Genomic DNA, 16,483 nt, shown 5'->3' on the forward strand with positions numbered 1-16,483 from the left:
AAAAGAGCTCTCAGAAGACCTACGATCAAGAATTGTTGACTTGCATGAAGCTGGAAAGGGTTACAAAAGTATCTCCAAAAGCCTTGATCTTCATGTGTCCACGGTAAGACAGACTGTCTACAAATGGAGAAAGTTTAGCACTGTTGCTACTCTCCCTAGGCGTGGTCGTCCTGTAAAAATGACTGCAAGAGCACAGCGCAGAATTCTGCAGGAGGTAAAGAAGAATCCCAGAGTGTCAGCTAAAGACCTACAGACATCTCTGGCACATGCTAACATTTTTGTTGACACATCTACAATAAGGAAAACATTAAACAAGAATGGAGTACATGGGAGGACACCACGGAGGAAGCCATTGCTGTCCAAAAAGAATATTGCAGCACATTTCAAGTTTGCAAAAGAGCACCTGGATGTTCCACAGCACTACTGGCAAAATATACTGTGGACAGATGAAACCAAGATTGAGTTGTTTGGGAAGAACACACAACACTATGTGTGGAGAAAAAAAGGCACAGCACACCAACATCAAAACCTCATCCCCACTGTAAAACATGGCGGAGGGAGCATCATGGTTTGGGGCTGCTTTGCTGCCTCAGGGCCTGGACGGATTGTTGTCATTGATGGGAAAATGAATTCCAGAGTTTATCAAGACATTTTGCAGGAAAACGTACGACCATCTGTCCGCGAACTGAAGCTCCGCAGAGGATGGGTGATGCAACAGGACAATGACCCAAAGCATACAAGTAGTTCAACAAAACAATGGCTGCAACAGCACAGAATACGCCTTCTGGAGTGGCCCAGTCAGAGTCCTGACTTCAACCCGATTGAAATGCTGTGGCATGACCTTAGGAGAGCGATTCACACCAGACATCCCAAGAACATTGCTACACTGAAACAGTTTTGTGAAGAGGAGTGGTCCAAAATTACTCCAGATCGTTGTGCAGGTCTGATCTGCAACTGCAGGAAACGTTTGGTTGAGGTTATTGCTGCCAAAGGAGGGTCAACCAGTTATTAAGTCCAAAGGTTCACATACTTTTTCCTCCCTGCACTGTGAATGTTTCCATGTTATGTGCAATTAAACCATGGCAACATCTAATGTTTGTGTAGTATTATGTTCAGCAGACTGTGTTCTTCTATTGTTGTGACTTAGATGACGTTCAGAGCACATTTTATGCCCAATTCATGCAAAACTCCACGTAATCCCAAGGGGTTCACATACTTTTTCTTGCAACTGTATGTGTGTGTGTGTATATATATATATATATATATATATATATATATATAGACAATTTTCAGTCAATTAATGCCTTAGGTATTCTTCACCTTCTTCCTCCAATGGAGGGTGCAGAGGGCATAGTGCCCTTCTTTGCAGTATTCTCCTGGAAGTCCAGGGTGCAAGAGCGCTACTGATTAATGCACTGTTGGGGTGGGATGTTGGGCTATGGGGGAGTCAGGTGGCAGTTTTGTGTAAGAGAGTTGCGGTACAGGGTATTTTAACCCCCTGCTGCAACACTTAGCAAGGTAAAAAAACAGTAGTAAAAAGAAAAGGCTTACTTCTGTTTATTCAGCCTGGCTACATTACAGAAATAAATCCTGAAGGTTTGATTGGGCTATAAGTAGACTTCGAGCAGCTTATTTCAAACACCTGGAACCAACCTTCAACTGCTTTTTGAGGATGTTAAACACAGGTCTCAGTTCACCAGTCTTTTACCAGGTTTCACGTATTGTAGCTTTCTGAAACCTGCCAGGACCTTGCGTGAAGCTGCTGACAGCTTTATTTTTGGGACAGTAGCTCTGCTTTTCAGAGCTGAGAGAGCCTGTGTAAATTCTGCAGTTTGAATGGATATAGGGGACAGAAAGCTGTAGATAGACAGGTACAACTTATGTAGTAGGATGTTTCATCTCAGCGTATCACCTGAGGCCAGTCACTTCACTGGGTAAATGTAAGGGTTTACAACCACTTTAAAGGACAGCTTCACCTGGCTTATACTTACCTTTTAGCCTCAGATCCAGCAATCTTACTGCTGACATAGACCCAGCTAGTTTCTCCCATTTCTGTGTAACTGCAAAAAGGCCCCATTTTTTTCTTTAGGGAGAGTATGGCTGCCTAAACAAAAACAATGGGGTGCATTAACAGAATGAAGAGGATTCAGCCAGATCCATGTTGGCCCTGGGGTTGCTGTATTGGGACTAGAGCAAAGTATAAGCCCAGGCAGCCTGCAATTGAGAATGAACAAATTCAGTGAATCGATGCAAAATGTGTTTGTGTGTGTGTTATGGTCATAGTTTTGTATACTGATCTATCTGTTAGTAAACCAGGCCTATTGCATTGCTCCAGTAGGATTGCCACCTGGCCAATGAGGACTCATACACTTGGGTGCACAGGGCTGCATGATGTTTTAAGGATATGTATTTCTGCACCCGGGAGTCTCGAGCATTTATGCAGCCTGTACAAATCAATAGCAGGCTGACAGACACCATGGGGTAGATTTACTAAAACTGGTGCAGCTGTATATGGTGGTCAATCAGCTTCTAACTTCAGTTTGTTCAACTAAGCTTTGACAATAAAACCTGGAAGCTGATTGGTTTCTATGCAAAGCTGCACCAGATTTTGCACTCTCCAATTTTAGTAAATAACCCCCCCCCCCCCCCCATGATTATGTACGTCTGAGTAGTTACCTGTGTACAGGGATGAAAAAGTAGCCTGTGTCCAGGGCCACTTATTCATCCCTGACCCTTACGCAAGTGGGGGGTATACAAAGACCCGTGACTCCCAAGCACAGATGTTATGAATAGGAAAATAGATCATAAGTCTGGCAGGTTTTTCTAGAAAAGGCACTCATCAAATATTTTTAGCCAACATAAAGCAGGCTGGCAAAGCTTAGGGTGCAATACACTTTCTATATCTATATATATATACTATATTGCCAAAACTATTGAGACACGCCTCCAAATCACTGGGTTCAGGTGTTCCAATCACCTCCTTGGTCACAGGTGTATAAAATCCATCACCTAGGCATGCAGACTGCTTCTACAAACAGTTGTGAAAGAATGGGTCACTCTCAGGAGCTCAGTGAATTCAAGTGTGCTGTGATAGGTTGTCACTTGTGCAATAAGTCCATCCGTGAAATTTCCTTGCTACTAAATATTCCACGGTCAACTGTTAGTGGTATTATAACAAAGTGGAAGCAACTTGGAACAACAATTCAGCCATGAAGTGGTAGGCCTTGCAAAATGACAAAGTGGGGTCAGTGCATGCTGAAGCGCAAAGTGCACAGAAGTCGCCAACTGTCTGCAGAGGCAATAGCTAAAGGCCTGCAAACTTCGTGTGGCTTCAGATTAGCACAACAGTGCGTAGAGAGTTTCATGGTATGGATTTCCATGGCTGAGCAGCTGCATCCAAGCCTTACATCACCAAGTACAATGCAAAGCGTCGGATTCATTGGTGTAAAGCATGCCGCCACTGGACTCTAGAGCAGAGGAGATGTGTTCTCTGGAGTGATGAATCGCGCTTCTCTGGCAATCCAATGGATGTTTCTTGGTTTGGCGGTGAACGGAACTTGCCTGACTGCATTGTGCCAAGTGTAAAGTTTGGTGGAGGGGTGATTATGGTGTGGGGTTGTTTTTCAGGGATTGGCCTTGGCCCCTTAGTTCCAGTGAAGGGAACTCTTAAGGCATCAGCATACCAAGACATTTTGGACAATTTCATGCTCCCAACTTTGTGGGGACAGTTTGGGGATGGCCCCTTCCTGTTACAACATGACTGCACACCAGTGTACAAAGCAAGGTCCATAAAGACATGGATGAGCAAGTTTGGGGTGGAGGAACTTGACTGACCTGCACAGAGTCCTGACCTCAACCTGATAGAACACCTTTGGGATGAATTAGAGCGTAGACTGCAAGCCAGGCCTTCTCGTCCGATATCAGTGCCTGACCTCACAAATGCACTTCTGGAAGAATGGTCAAATATTCCCATAGACACACTCCTGAACCTCGTGGACAGCCTTCCCAGAAGAGTTGAAGCTGTTATAGCTGCAAAGGGTGGGCCAACTAATTTTTGATATATATGTCTTTTAACTGCTTCCTGTCTGCCTTATAGCAGAAGTACTGCTATAGGGCGGCACGGATGCGCAAAATCACATATATATACGTGATTTTGCATTTCCCGGTAGGGTGCATGCGTGTGCCCTACCCACGGCACCATTTGCGGCCGTGACTGTCAATCACCGGGTCCTGGCCAGTGATTAGTAAACAAAACAGTTTTCTCCCCTGTCAGCTCCTGCACACTGCTTTGCATAGCTGTGCAGAGCACAGTCATGCAAAGCAGTGTGCTTACAGTGAAGCACTAACACACAGCCCCTAGTAAAACAGCACACAACACACTGTTAACCCTTTGATTGCCTCACATATTAACTCCTTCCTGCCCAGTGCCATTAATACACTGTCAGTGCTTTTTGTTAGCACTGATCACTGTATTGGTGTCACTGGGGATGTCAGTGGCACCAAGTAAGTTCCCCCCAGTGCCAGAATGCCCAGCGCAGTCCTGCTATAAGTCGCTGATTGCCACCATTACTAGTAAAAATAAATAAAAAAGCTCAGTATATATACCGCCATTTGTAAACACTATAATTTTCACGTAAACCAATTAATTTACAGGTATTGGGATTTTTGTTTTTAGCAAAGACATGTAGCAGAATACATTTTGGCCTAAATTTATAAGAAAATTTGATTTTTTAAATTTTTTTCACTGGGCATGTTGAATAGCAAAAAGTAAAAAATATTGTTTTTTTTCTCAAAACTGTTGACTTTTTTTTTAGTGCAAAAAAATAAAAACTGCACAGGTGATTAAATACCACTGAAAGCTCAATTCGTGGGGAAAAAGGATGCAAATTTGATTTGGCTGCTGCGTTGCATGACTGTGCAATTGTCAGTTAAAGTAACGCAGCGCCGTAATGCAAAAAATGGCCTGGTCAGGAAGGTGGGGGTAAATCCTCTGGAGGGCAAGTGGTTAAAGAGTAGGATTTTGGTCATAAAGAAAAGTTCCAGCTTCAGTCATTTCCTAATGCCAGAGTCAAACATGGCTACTTCTAGCCCATGTGTCTCAGCGTAATGACGCATGTGACGGTAGGCGAGGCATTGACGTACAGCTGGAGAGGCGGAGCCGGGTGCTGTAGCGTGTTCGGTAGTGCTGGAGGTGTAGGGCTCGCTCCGGGTGTCGGGATGGCGGTGTACCATGATGAGGTGGAGATCGAGGACTTTGAGTATGACGAGGATACGGAGACGTATTATTACCCCTGTCCGTGCGGGGACAAGTTCGCCATCACTAAGGTATGATGATCACAGATGAGAGAGCGCTCACGTGTCACATGACTCAGAGCATCAGTGGGCTGTGACAGCTGACACCCGGGGCGTGGTCTGTGACTTCTTATACAAGCCATACATAGCACTGGGGGCAGTCGAGGTTAGTTCACGTTTGTAATGACTTTTGCTGTTCAGCCTATGGCCTCAAATAGTAGACAGATGACCCAAGTGTGGCGAAGCCTGGCCTATAAAGTAGTATTCTGGGTGATGAGTAACATCTGGCTGGGAGATATGGTACATTGAGTGCGCCCGCACAATCAAATGAAGGCCATATTCACATCTAGCGATTTGAGACGCAGGGGTTTGTTTACGTGCCATGCATAGGGCAGCCCATTGATTTCAATGGGCTGTTTACTTGCGGAAAAGTAGCTCATGCAGCATTTCGGGTTGCACATTTTTGCCGCATTTGTTCGTGTTAGCATGCAGCAAAATGCATGCTTGCTTCCTGCATTTTGTGCCATTAACAATGGCACCACAAGCATGTCATGCATTTCCAGTTGTGAATGGGCTCTAAGAAGCTTAGAGGTTCTGTATTGCTCCTCCCCGCCGTCCACAAATCCACACATGTGCAGAGCCCTCTCCCTCCTTGTCCTGCGCATGTGCGGATTTGTGGCTGAGCAATACAGCAGATCCTTCCTGTGATGATGGGGACACGCTCAACATACCATCCAGCCTAGCTTATAGGTAGTGTGGTGCCAGTCACTCAGAATGCTGCTGTTTTGGCCAGGCTTTACAGAAGCCACTTGCCTACAGGGCATTTATATCCCCTTGCTGCCCAGGCCAATTTTCAGCTTTCAGTGCTGTCACACTTAGAATGACAATTGTGCGGTCATGCAACACTGTACTCATACAAAATTTTTATAATTTTTTTTGAGACAGAGCTCTTTTTTTGTGGTATTTAATCACCTCTGGGTTTTTTATTTTTTGCTAAACAAACCAAAAACAACTGAAAATTTTGAAAAAAATGTTTTTTCTTCGTTTTTGTTATAAATTTTGTAAATAAGTGATTTTTCTCCTTCACTGATGTGCGCTAATGAGGCTGCAGTGATGGGCACTGATAGGCTGCACTGATGAGGAGGCACTGGTAGGTGGCACTGGGCATTGACCGGCATCACTGATGGGCACTGAAAGGCAGCACTGACTGGTACTGATAGGCGGCACTGACTGTCAGCACTGATAGGTGGCACTGACTGGCATTGATAGGTGGCACTGATATGTGGCACTGATGGGCATTGGCAGGTGGCATTGATGAGCACTGACAGCTGGCATTGATGGACCCTGAAAGTTGGCACTGCTGGGGCTACACTGATCATCAGTGCCCTGATGATCAGTGTACATGTCCCCTCTGAGTAATGCTGATTACTGGCTCTCCTCTCAAGCTGTCAGCGTGACAGCTCATGAGGAGAGAAATGCTGATAACCGGCATTTCCTTATTTACATGCGATCAGCTGTGATTGGACACAGCTGATCACATGACTGAGCCGACATCTTCGGATTTTTCCATTGATCGGTGATCTGCTGTGTCCGAGGGACACAGTGCACCACTGATCAACGTGCTGCGCGCCCCTGGAGCCGCGCACGCGTGGGAGGACATCATATGACGTCCTCCCAGAACAAGAGAACCTCCTTGCACCCGTCATTTCCTTATATGGCGGGTGGGAGGCGGTTAAAGGAAACTCAATTTGTCCACATTGCACCACAATTTATAAACTATCGGGGCCCCTTGAATACACTGCGGGCTTAACTACTTGACAACCGGGCTATAGCTGAATGACAGCTACAGCGCGGTTGTCAAATTCTGGGAGGACTTCATTTGACATCCTCAAAGAAATCGCGCCCAGCGGCACACACCCGGCGCTGTCTGTGATCGCTGTATCCTACAGACACAGCTGATCACATGATAAGGTAAAAGGCTAATCATAGCGGCCTTTTACCACATGATCAGCTGTGTCCAATGACAGCTGATCACAAAGTAAATAGTTGCCAGTTATCGGTAGCATTTTCCTCATGCTGTCACAGTGTGAGGAAAGTGCTGCCGATAACCAGCAAGTGTCACAGAGGACATCTGCACGATTATCAGTGCAGCCCCAAAAGTGTCCATCAGTGCCACCTCATCAGTGCAGCCTCATCATCATCAGAAAACCTTTTTTTTTGTTCATTTTTTGCTCTTTTTTTTTTTTTTTTTTTCTATAGTGCAAAAATTAAAAAAACCAATGGTGATTTAATAACACCGAAAGAAAGCTCTATTTGTGTGAAAACAAATTATAAAAACCTCATTTGGGTACAGTGTTGCATGACCACGCAATTGTCATTCAAAGTGCAAGAGCGCTGAAAGCTGACAATTGGCCTGGGCAGGTAGGCACGTGGCTAAAGTGGTTGTAAATCTCAGACATGAAATATGAACAAAGCATATCGCTTTATATTTTGTACTTGTCTCAATCCAGAGCACTAAGTGTCCTTTCTGTCTGCTACCTAGTTCCTCTGCTGTAAGCATTTTTTTACTTCTGACAAGTATTCCTGATACCAAGGGAAAAATGGTGACGTAAGGGACCTCCAGAAGATTGAGAGCCTCAGCTGTCAATGAAGGGGGGTGTGCCCGATTCCTCCAATCAGCCCTCAGAGCTTTCCTCATTGATTTAACTTTAACTTGATTCAATTCAATGCTTTTCAGAGCTGAGTGATCCTGTGCAAATTCTGCACCTTGAGAGCTGATTCCCACATGTGCGGTGCAGATTGAAGCTCAGGTTTCACAGCTGATTAACACAGTAGTTGTTCAGCAGTTCAGATCAGGTTTAGGTGGGGATTTTATCCTTTTCACACATGTGCAGTGTAGAAATGGTTCCCAAATAAGTCAATAGCCTGTAATCCACACCTGGATCGAACAGCACTCTTTTTCAATCAGCACTGTCAGTGCACTGGACATACAGTCATGGCCGAAATTGTTGGCACCCTTGATATTTCTCCAGGAAATCATGTATTTCTCACGAAACGTATTGCATTAACACATGTTTTGCTATACACATGTTTATTCCCTTTGTGTGTATTGGGACAAAACAAAAAAAGGGAGGAAAGAAAGCAAATTCGACATAATGTCACACAAACCTCCAAAAATGGGCTGGACAAAAGTATTGGCACCCTTTCACAACTGCGGATAAATAAGAATGTTACAAGCATGTGATGCTCCTGTAAACTCACCTGGGGCAAGTAACAGGTGTGGGCAATATAGAAATCACACCTGAAAGCAGATAAAAAGGAGAGACGTTCACTTAACCTTTGCATTGTGTGTCTGTCTGTGCCACACTAAGCATGGACAACAGAAAGAGGAGACGAGAACTGTCTGAGGACCTGAGAACCAAAATTGTGGCAAAATATCAACAATCTCAAGGTTACAAGTCCATCTCCAGAGAACTAGATTTGCCTTTGTCCACAGTGCGCAACATTATCAAGAAGTTTGCAACCCATGGCACTGTAGCTAATCTCCCTGGTCGTGGACGGATGAGGAAAATTGATGAAAGATTGCAACGCAGAATAGTCCGGATGGTGGATAAGCAGCCCCAAACATGTTCCAAAGACATTCAAGCTGTCCTGCAGGCTCAGGGAGCATCAGTGTCAGCGCGAACTATCCGTCGACATTTAAATGAAATGAAACGCTATGGCAGGAGACCCAGGAGGACCCCACTGCTGACACAGAGACATAAAAAAGCAAGACTACAGTTTGCCAAAATGTACTTGAGTAAGCCAAAAGCCTTCTGGGAAAACGTCTTGTGGACAGATGAGACCAAGATAGAGCTTTTCGGTAAAGCACATCATTCTACTGTTTACCGAAAACGGAATGAGGCCTACAAAGAACAAAACACAGTACCTACGGTAAAATATGGTGGAGGTTCAATGATGTTTTGGGGTTGTTTTGCTGCCTCTGGCACTGGGTGCCTTGACTGTGTGCAAGGCATCATGAAATCTGAGGATTACCAAAGGATTTTGGGTCGCACTGTAGGGCCCAGTGTCAGAAAGCTGGGTTTGCGTCCAAGATCCTGGGTCTTCCAGCAGGACAATGACCCCAAACATACGTCAAAAAGCACTCAGAAATGGATGGCAAAGAAGCGCTGGAGAGTTCTGAAGTGGCCAGCAATGAGCCCAGATCTAAATCCCATTGAACACCTGTGGAGAGATCTTAAAATTGCTGTTGGGAAAAGGTGTCCTTCCAATAAGAGAGACCTGGAGCTGTTTGCAAAGGAAGAGTGGTCCAAAATTCCGGGTGAGAGGTGTCAGAAGCTTATTGATGGTTATAGGAAGCGACTGATTTCAGTTATGTTTTCCAAAGGGTGTGCAACCAAATATTAAGTTAAGGGTGCCAATACTTTTGTCCAGCCCATTTTTGGGGTTTTGTGTGACATTATGTCATATTTGCTTTTCTGCCTCTGTTTTATATTTGTTCCAATACATACAAAGGGAATAAACATGTGTATAGCAAAACATGTGTTAATGCAATACCTTTTTTGTGTGAAATACTTGATTTTCAGGAAAAATATCAAGGGTGCCAACAATTTCGGCCATGACTGTATGTGAATAGGCACCATAGGAAGCAATGTTATTTCACATGACATGCATATTGGATGCGCTTCAAATCGCATCCAATCTGCATATATGTGAACCAGCACTAAATAGATGGAGGGGTAAGATGGCTGTAGATAGAAAGGTACAACATATGTAGTAGGATGTGTTTCATCTCAGTGTATCACCTGAGACCAGTCACTTCACTGGGTATAAGTAAGGGTTTACAACCACTTTAAATATAAACTTGAGCTAACGCTTTAAAGTGACACTAAACGATTCCCTTATTTAGCGTAAAATAATACATACACATTTACTACTTATTAGCCTTGTAATCTATTTTTAATGAAATTGTTTATTAAAGTGTTACTAAACCCAGGAGCCTGCATTCACTATATCTGGTCTCACACAGTACATACAACATGGAAATGCAATTATTTTAGTAAATAAACTGCTCAATACCTTATCTCATCAGTAGTTGGAGCAGTCTTGTGACTTCTATCAGTGTCCAGCCAAGCACTGGTTAAAGCTTGTAGGAGGAGTTTTTATTTTGCTCTAGGAGGATGCAGAACCCCTGACCTCTGTCTGGACAGTGCTATTTGGACCTGTGCTGATCACATGCACTCTCCCAAGAAAAAAAAACCTCTAGCAATACACACCAAACTGAGCATGTGCAGAGTGACTGCACATATGTCTAATCAGGAGATAAGAGGGGAGCCCGGGAAGAAGGGGAGGATCAGAGAAGACAGGATCAAACATACTTTTTACACAATGCAGAGGATTAACCCCTTAGGTTCCACAGTGAGTATAACAAGCATGCTTTACTCCATATACAGACTGATGTTACTGTTGTGGGTTTAGTAACACTTTAATGGGTTTATCTGCCTTCTTGTAAAGTCCTTTTGTGAGCTCCCGAACCTCTCCTTTTCCCCCTCATTTCTGTGTTTTTGTTTTTTTTTTATATACAAGCAAGTTAGTTTCAGTCATGCGCACTTCTCTATACATCCTACAAATGTCATAATTGTTAGCCCATCTCAGGAGTGAACAGGGGTGGCTCATTCCTTTATACAGCTGGACTATGAAGATTGAATGTAGACTCCCTCTAACAGAAAGTCAGATCATAGCAAGTAAAAAAAAGGAATTTGGAGGAGACTGAGAGCAATATTTTTAAAATAATTTCTGCATACATACTGTATACTAACACATTATGGCTGAAAGCTCCTGGGGCCTTATTGTTTTGTATCAATGGTTTACTTCTGCTTTAAAGCAAGTTCCCTACCACTGGTAATCGCTCCATGTGCTGTTACATGCAGATGTGGCTGCCTGTCATTCATTTGTGCAGACTTCCTGCTCACAGCTGATAATGTGTACCTATGATTCTAGCTGTTAAAGGATAGGTTCATCTATATATTCAGGATGTAACATGTTGTGAAAGCATCGGCTTTGACAGCTAGCGGGGGATCTTCTTCGAACCCAAAAGTCCACCCCCCACTAGCTTTAAGAATACACCATATGCACCTAATCACCTGTGTGCAGGGCTGGTGCTAGACTATTTTGCACCCTAGGCAAGACCAGCTACTTACGCCCCCTCCCCCCATCAAAAAATAAATATATTTTTTAAAAAACAGAAAATTTTAAATCAACACAACATGAAACTGCTAAATTTCTTTTAATTTGCAAAAATAAGTGCCATGAGATACCACAAGCACCAATATTTAAGACAAAATCAGTGTCACAGATGGACTGTATCTGTGGCTGGCAGTGGCAGGGTGACAGTTGCAGTGAGTGGAGGATGATGGATCCACACTCTGACAGATCCTAGGCTGGAGTTCCCCAGGCAATGGGGGGAGATAAAACGCTGTGACAGCAGGCAGCTGAACTGAGCGATCCCCACAGAGTTACAGATCCGATACAACACCAACACTGACACAGATCAGCAGGCACTAGAAGAGCAGGTTGTGGAATTGTGAAGATGTCATCGCTCACTGTCACACTGCACATGTGATGGATGTCCGGCCAGCTGGGTCATACTTGCACAGACACAAGACATCAGAGTCAGACATTACCTTCTTCCGTAGGCGCAGCTCCACCTCTGCTGATGAATAGGAAGAGAGAGGCTGGACCTCCACAGCGATCAGCAGCCGACTTGCAGTATGGGACTGAGTCTGAGAGGAACACTGGAAGGAGCCTAAGCTCGGCTGCTACACTGGCTCCAGACATCCGGCATCTTCCTGTCCTTTCTTCCTCCCCTCTGCTGCCCCTCCTATCAGATGAAGATTCATTCATGACGTGGTGACACAGAGTGCCGGCCTGTGCTGCGCCCAGGCATCCCTAGGTGGCAGTGTGCCCTAGCGGCCGCCTAGTTTGCCTAGTGGAAGCACCAGCCCTGCCTGTCTGCACGAGTATCAGTAGTACACAGAAATGGAAATATTAAAGAATCACGGACTATAGACTCATTTAGGTACTCTTGTGCTGCATAATGATTTTGAAAAACAGAACCAAGAAAAATTTAATCTGTTAGTGGTGACCCAGATTTGTCTAGCCCAGCCTTTTTTAACCAGGGTGCCTTCTAGTTTCTTCACGGGTGCCTTGGCAAAATGCCTAAAAACTGTATACAAGCCAGCAGGTGGATCAAGACTGCCACAGATTTTCATTGTACACCGTTACAACTTTCTAGCTGCTGGTGACATAACAACCAACGATGTCATAAGTTGATAAGGACACTGGGCACCAGCACAGCATTCTTGTTTGCCCCTCTCTGTCAGCATTGGGGTCACACTAGCCGAGAGAGAGAAACTGAGGGAGAGGAGAAACAATGGAATACTACCGGTTTGCAAAGGTGTATTTGCTTTGGAAGAATAAATCATCTCTAACATTGGGTGTCCTACATGTACAGATGTTGCTGCGTTCTGTAAAACTATTTGTTTAATTTTTTACATTTTGCACTGCTCTAGCCAAACAAAATAATTTACAGCCTGACACATATTAACCCTGTTTTTTTTCTGGTAGATTTTAGCGTCCGGTGACGGTTCTAACTCTTGGGTTGTTCACATTTTTATTTTCAGGAAGATTTGGAAAATGGAGAAGAAGTTGCAACATGTCCTAGCTGTTCATTACTTGTCCGAGTCATCTATGATAAGGTGGGTCACACACTCCACTCATTGGGTCAGAGTTTTTCTAGCTTTTTTTTACACAGAAATATCAGCTCAGTAAGGGATGCTAATGCTGAATAATAGCTGTATTATATCTGTGAAAATGTGGAATGCTGTTCTCTGACAGAATCTATTTCTGTAAGGTTGGGTCAATGGGTTGAGCTGTCAGCCCAATCACTGCGAGAATAACCGTTAGTAGCAGTCTGGTCACAGCATGTGAATATGCTCAATCTTGGAGGTACATCTTTTTATGGGCTTTCATTTACTCATGAACAGGGTATGAAGAGTGACAAAATAGCTAGAGATCTGTGTTTTGGGGCATAAAAAGTGACACTATATTGCCAATAGTATTGGGACATCCCTCCAAATCATTGTTCCAATCACCTCCATAGCCACAGGTGTATAAAATCCAGCACCTAGGCATGCAGACTGCTTCTGCACACATTTGTGAAAGAATGGGTCGCTCTCAGGAGCTCAGTGAATTCAGGAATGGTATGTGATAGGTTGTCACCTGTGTAATAAGTCCATTTGTGAAATTTCCTTGTTACTAAACATTCCACGGTCAACTGTTAGTGGTATTATAACAAAGTGGAAAAAACTGGGAACATCAGCAACTCAGCCACGAAGTGGTAGGCCACATAAAATGACAGAATGGGGTCAGCACATGCTGAAATGCACAGTGCGCAGAAGTCACCAACTGTCTGCAGAGTCAATAGCTAAAGACCTCCAAACTTCGTGTGGCCTTCAGATTAGTGCAACAGTGCATAGAGAGCTTCATGGAATGGGTTTCCATGGCCGAGCAGCTGCATCCAAGCCTTACATCACCAAGTGAAGTGCAAAGTGTCGGATGCAGTGGTGTAAAGTACACTGCCATTGGACTCTAGAGCAGTGGAGACATGTTCTCTGTAGTGACGAATCATGCTTCTCTGTCTGGCAATCCGATGGAAGTCATGGCAGAGGTATGAGCATAGAGATTAAAAGCCAAGCGCTTTTAATATTAGGGCACTTACCTGTCCAGGCATCCAGTGGTGTTCTCACCCCGAGCCGATTCTTCAATCGGCTGTCAGGAGCTGGCGCAACCATCTTGACTAAGGGAAACCAACAGCGAAGCCTTACAGCTTCACCGCTGGTCTCCTACTGCACATGGGCAAAATGCACTGCACTTTGTGAATGGGTCGCAGTCCTCTGGGACCTGTTGATTTTCTGAGGGCTGCAGGAGGGACAAACTCCTGGCTCAGTTTGCTGCAGCAAACTGAGCCGGAGATGGGCGCAGGTACTTGTCAAAACCAGGTACCCGCTCCCTCCCAAAAGGTGCCAAATGTGGCAGCGGAGGTGGGAGGAGGCAGAGAAGCGTAGCTTCCACTTTTGCGTGGAACTCTGCTTTCAGAAGGACCCAAACTGGAACAAGAGGAGAAGGAGCTGCAGCATTACAGGACTGCAGCTTTAGGTAATTTTATAATGAAAAGGGGCTTGGGCTTCCTTAGTAGACCGAGGTTGGCCACACAAAAAATACAGGAAGGCAAGTAAAATGCCAGGGTGATTTATTGATCGAAGTTTAGGTTTACATCTAAACAAACCTGATGGAGTAGTTGTGCACTTTGAGGTAGGTCCTTCTATATTTGAAGGGAGGGGGTTCTTTACACTGGTGTGACCCTGTCTACACAATAATAACTTGCAAAGATCAAATGTTTTTTTTTTCACTTCAGGATGATGTATTTTACAATAAAATGTAACTTGCTTTAATCACAGGTCACACCACTGCGATTTATGTGCTTATTGCTACTCGTGAAGATTTTCAATAATTTCTTTCAATTCGCAGTGCGATTTCTGTTCTATGTATGTGAAATCGCAACAAAACTGCAGAAATAGTAATGAAGAACTACTTTAGAAATCGCGCTGCAGCAAATCGCACGTGTTAAGACACTGATATTCATTCGATGCGATTTCAATTTGCAAATCGCATCGGTATGACCACTGTACATGCGTACAATAGGGTGCGATTTGCAAGTCGCATGCCAAGTCACACGCCAAGTCGCACCTGGTGTGATCGGGGACTTAAGTTTAGTTTTTGTGATAACATCAAGGGTGGTCTGGCTGTTGTCCGTGATTAGCATGTAAGGTCTTTTTGCTCACCTCAACCTAATGTGACTTAGATTTTCTCTGAAGTCCCTAGACTTGGCTCCCTCATCCAGAAATCATGGACCTGCAGCCTCTGCCTAGCTTGCTCCGTTCCAGCAGCCACACAAAAGACAATCTGGCCAGCAAATTGCCTGGGAGACCATTGAAATCCATAGTTTTACAGTGCAGTAAAAGGTTGCAAACTGCAGCCTGCATCTTGGTGTTTTTTTTTTTTTCTGAAATATTTCAGACTTGGAATTGTGGAGAGACATTGAAATGTATCTATTTGTTTTTGTTAATGATCTTTCAAGCACTGATATATGACAGAACTTGATAATAACAATGATGTTATATTTGCAGGATGAATTCATGAAAGGGGAAGCTGTTCCTGAACCGGTTTCTGGCAAAACTGAACTGTTAAAGTGCTGATCATGAATTTGAGCTTTATCCTTCTGTGTGGACGCCCCATTGCTGCTGCTGGACTGCTGTTTAAATCCTCCCTTTTGGATACAAGACTTGTTACAGTTGGCTACTTGTTCCAGTTTGTTTTAAAATTTCACAGCACATAACTAATGTGCAAGTTTTTCATTGCTGCATATCAGATGGCAAATGAAAGTGCTTTTCTTTGGGTTGCAGTACTGCAGAATAACATGACTTAATTAGATCGGGATTGTCTATGCTTTCTTCTGGAAACCTTGTGATAAATCTTAAGCCATTTCTTACCAAATGCATGATGCCATTTGCACTTTTTTGAACCGACTGAGCAAAATAGAACCCTAGGAAAACTTTACATATTTTTACTGTAAGCTGTATATATTTTAATAAAGTGTTTATTTTATTTCTATTACATTTTTTGTAGCATTTGATATCTTTGCCAAATCGAATGCTTGCACTTAATTGCTCTCATCCACAGAATATTTGAACTTCCTAAAACTGACACCACCTACAGTTATATAAATAAAATAAGATGTCTGGGGATTTTATTAAAGTGGACCTTTCAGTAACCTTATAAGTGTGCATGAGTAAATTCCTGACACGTCCGATAAATACATGGACTGTATAGTTATCTGTTTTCTACTTCTTACCTTTTTAAAAAGCAGTTCTGATCTGCAGGCAGATTTACCAAGGTTTAGATGATTTTGAGAACAGTCACAAGGATTGTGTTGTGTCCTAGCCATTATCTCAGATCAAGAATTGGATGCTAACCCTGGACAGTGTAATCTCAGAGTGAGTTCTGTCTAAAAGGTAAGAGTTTGCATGTTCTCCCTTTTGTCTGCGTGGGTACTCCGGATTTCCTCCCACAC

The 16,483-nt window shown here is 43.8% G+C and overlaps 1 protein-coding gene across 1 annotated transcript; it reads left to right on the plus strand.

Annotated features, from left to right (window-relative positions):
* Positions 1 to 5,127: 5,127 nt before the first annotated feature.
* Positions 5,128 to 16,026, plus strand: LOC149453619 (diphthamide biosynthesis protein 3-like). The gene is made up of 3 exons (XM_089688139.1): positions 5,128 to 5,325; positions 12,975 to 13,049; positions 15,540 to 16,026. Exons 1-3 carry the CDS (start codon positions 5,218 to 5,220, stop codon positions 15,606 to 15,608), a joined length of 252 nt encoding a protein of 83 aa, XP_089544265.1. The 5' UTR covers positions 5,128 to 5,217; the 3' UTR covers positions 15,609 to 16,026.
* Positions 16,027 to 16,483: the final 457 nt, after the last annotated feature.

The sequence above is a fragment of the Staurois parvus genome, unplaced genomic scaffold, assembly GCF_062004578.1.
Source record: "Staurois parvus isolate SC_StPar_1 unplaced genomic scaffold, SC_StPar_1.0 ptg000446l, whole genome shotgun sequence".
In the NCBI taxonomy this organism is placed as follows: domain Eukaryota; kingdom Metazoa; phylum Chordata; class Amphibia; order Anura; family Ranidae; genus Staurois; species Staurois parvus.